At 45.0% G+C, this 2947-nt stretch overlaps 1 protein-coding gene across 1 annotated transcript; it reads left to right on the top strand.

The window, feature by feature from the left end:
* Positions 1–252: 252 nt before the first annotated feature.
* Positions 253–1236, top strand: CBY2 (chibby family member 2). The gene is given in 1 exon segment (XM_040583052.1): positions 253–1236. A coding segment is annotated over 1 exon segment (984 nt).
* The last annotated feature ends 1711 nt before the right edge of the window (positions 1237–2947 follow it).

The raw sequence follows: 2947 nt of genomic DNA, 5'->3' as shown, positions 1-2947 counted from the left end.
ACCTTTCAAAGGGGCAACATGGTTGACTGAGAACTGACTTATTTGCTTTTTCCTGTCATCCAATGTACTTTAATTCTGACCTTGAATTTTGGCAGTAACTCTGTGCATTTGTGTTTTCTGTTCTTTCAGTCCTGATCAAGCTTCTCCAGCTCCAGGGTGTCACCTACTCCTTGCCAGTGGTCAGTAGCCTCTTGCAGAAGTCCTGGAAGAAGTCTTTTCACACACTCCTCCTCAATTTACTAAAGAAAGGCCATGTCTGCTTTCAATCTGGCGAACGAAAGCATGCAGGGTACAGAGCCTGAGATAGAATACATCACCTCAGGGGTAAAACTGAGGGATGAGACGTTTGTCTTTGTTGATGGTAAATGGGTGAATGACATGTACTGCCAACCACCATTTGCTTACCACCAGAAGCTCTTTAGCAAGAAGGTACAGAATGAGTGGAGCATCTTGGAGGAGAACAAAGCACTCTGGGAGGAAAACCAAGCCCTTTGGATGGAAAACAGAATGCTCTGGGAAGAAAACAAGTTTCTGCAAGGTCTCTAGACACAGAACAAAACTGTCCAGGTTATTTACACTGATGCCATTCAGCAAAGCCTCCAGAAGGAAAAGAAGCTTGTCCCATTCTTCCAAAAGAGGAACACAGGCTTTCAGGTCAGCCCAGGCAACAAAAGTCTCCAGGCAGTTCAGCAAAAGCAGAGAGTCTTAGAGGATTTCCAGCAGGATAACAGAACAGTCCCCATCATCTGGAAAGACCAAAAAGCCTTCACAGTCCATGAAGAGAGCAAAGATACCAGCTCAGATCTTCAGAAGGACCCTGATGCCATCACAGCTGTGGAAGAAGGTAACCCTGGCCCAGCCCTCCAGCAGAAACATGAAGCTAAAATCAAGAGCACCACCTCAACCCAGAATGAGGTCAAGTCTGCCCCAAGCCTGCAGGGTGAGTACGAAATCATCCGGGCTCTCCAGGACTTCTATGAATACCTCCACATCTTCCTGCAAGCAAACCATCTCCTTGGGGAGAAACAAGGCTGTCACATTCTCTATGATGTGAACAGATCCTTCCAAGAAGATTACAATAAATTGAAGCTGCAGCTGAACGCTGTGAAAAACACTGTATCAGACATTACGGCTCAAATGGAAATGTTGGAAAAGGAGCTCGTTGCCATCACTTCCTCAATGTATGAGGAAGCAGGACAGAAGCTGGCAGCTGTGCATCAGCTTGGAGAGATGTGAAGCTTGGTGCTAAGACCTGCTAGTTCAATTTCCTGGAAAGCTTCTCTCCTTGTTCCAGGGAACCTAATAAAATCCCAGTAGAGCCTGAAGTCATCTGGTGAACATTGTGTTATTCTGAAACTTACTTACATGACTCAAATGTATTTCACCTTCTGAATATAACAGTGTGCGTGACTGTTATGAATTTGCCTAATGTCAGGAAAACATGTTTTTCAGCATTTTTTTCCAAAATTTCTGATAATAAGGCCTAGAATTTCAAAAGATAATTCATGCTTTTCACACTTATTTTGACGTACCTTCTGTTGGCCATGTTTTTCAGAGGGATGGGCACTTCTGGAAATGAGGATCCCAAGTGTGAGCTATATTTGTATCCCCAGCGGTCCCTTTCTTTCTTATGGCTGGCCAAGTTCAGTGGCTGAACTATGTCTTCTGCCATGCAACAGCCTTCCCTTTCTCACATAGGGTAAGCAGTGGATCATGGAAAATGTAGCCTCCCAGATGAGACAGGCCCATGAAAGACAATGGGACACAGAAAAATACATTCTAGGTGCCACATATATACAGTCCTTCTGTCTCCTTTTCCCAGTCCTTCGTTCCCACTTAAACTGTTGTTTCTTTCCCTTGTTTAAAGCTCTTCCTCAGAAAAGAATCCATCTCTTGCCTCAGAGTATAACAAGACCATAAAGCAAACGTTGCCCACCAGAATAGCACATCCCCTTCAGCCCTGGTTATTTGTAAATTACCTTCACTGGTTTATACTTTAATTAGGCTTAATTCTTCTCAAACTGCCCTGTTTTGGTACACTTGAATAATCCTACTGATTTCAAGTGAGATTATTATTTGCTTAATTAATGACACTTTTAGGATGTAGTTTGTATAGGAAAGACTGCTTAGCGTCTTATTTACAGCTCACTACTAAAAGAAAATTCCCGTAGACTTTGGTGGTCTTTTTGGACCAGCTCTTCTCTGTGGCCAGGAATGAAGTGTGTCTTTGTCTGCAGACAATCACATGTACTTAAGGAGCTAACAGCTCTCCAGCCTGGAGGAGCATTGGTATTTCTGGTGGTATCACAGGGCAAGGGAAAGGGCAATACCCTGCCCCTGTGCAGCAGAAGCCTCTGAGCAGTTTTGTGAGTCTGAGCTGTCTTTCTGAAATCTCCTGTTGGACTTAGGGGACCACACATACTGCAATAACTTACTGTCACATGCTGAGGACCGGGTTGGGGTAGGTATGCTGTGAAGCTAAGCTGTGATGTCTTCACCAGACTTGCTCCATCACCCAGTGTGTCCCTATCAACCAGACCACTGCAGGCAGGTGGGGAAGGGCTGACCTGCTCTGTACCTTAATCATGCTGCTGCTTCTCTTAGGATTTTTACACCTTCTCCCTGCAGCACCTTTTTGTTTGAACGTCTGATGATTTTCCTCCTTTGTTTTGAACTGTTGATAACTGATATCAGCTCAGCAGTCCCCTTGCCATGTGCTTTCTTCAGCTTTGTTTTTGCACATTGCACAGCTTAGCAGCCACCCTACTGTCCTGTGTACAAGACCAGCTGATGAGGCACCTGCAGTTCATCACTAAGCTACTTTCAGCAGAACTGTCCCAGTGATTGGCAGCTCAAAAATTTGGGCCCTGCCTCAGGGACACAGCCCCAGAGAAAATGAAGGGAGGTCAGCGATATGTCCTCACCTGTGGTGGAAGAGGAGAGCAAG

This window comes from Falco naumanni, chromosome 2 (assembly GCF_017639655.2).
Source record: "Falco naumanni isolate bFalNau1 chromosome 2, bFalNau1.pat, whole genome shotgun sequence".
Classification (NCBI taxonomy): domain Eukaryota; kingdom Metazoa; phylum Chordata; class Aves; order Falconiformes; family Falconidae; genus Falco; species Falco naumanni.
Note: the sequence above shows the minus strand (reverse complement) of the source record. Positions and strands in the feature narration are given on the sequence as shown.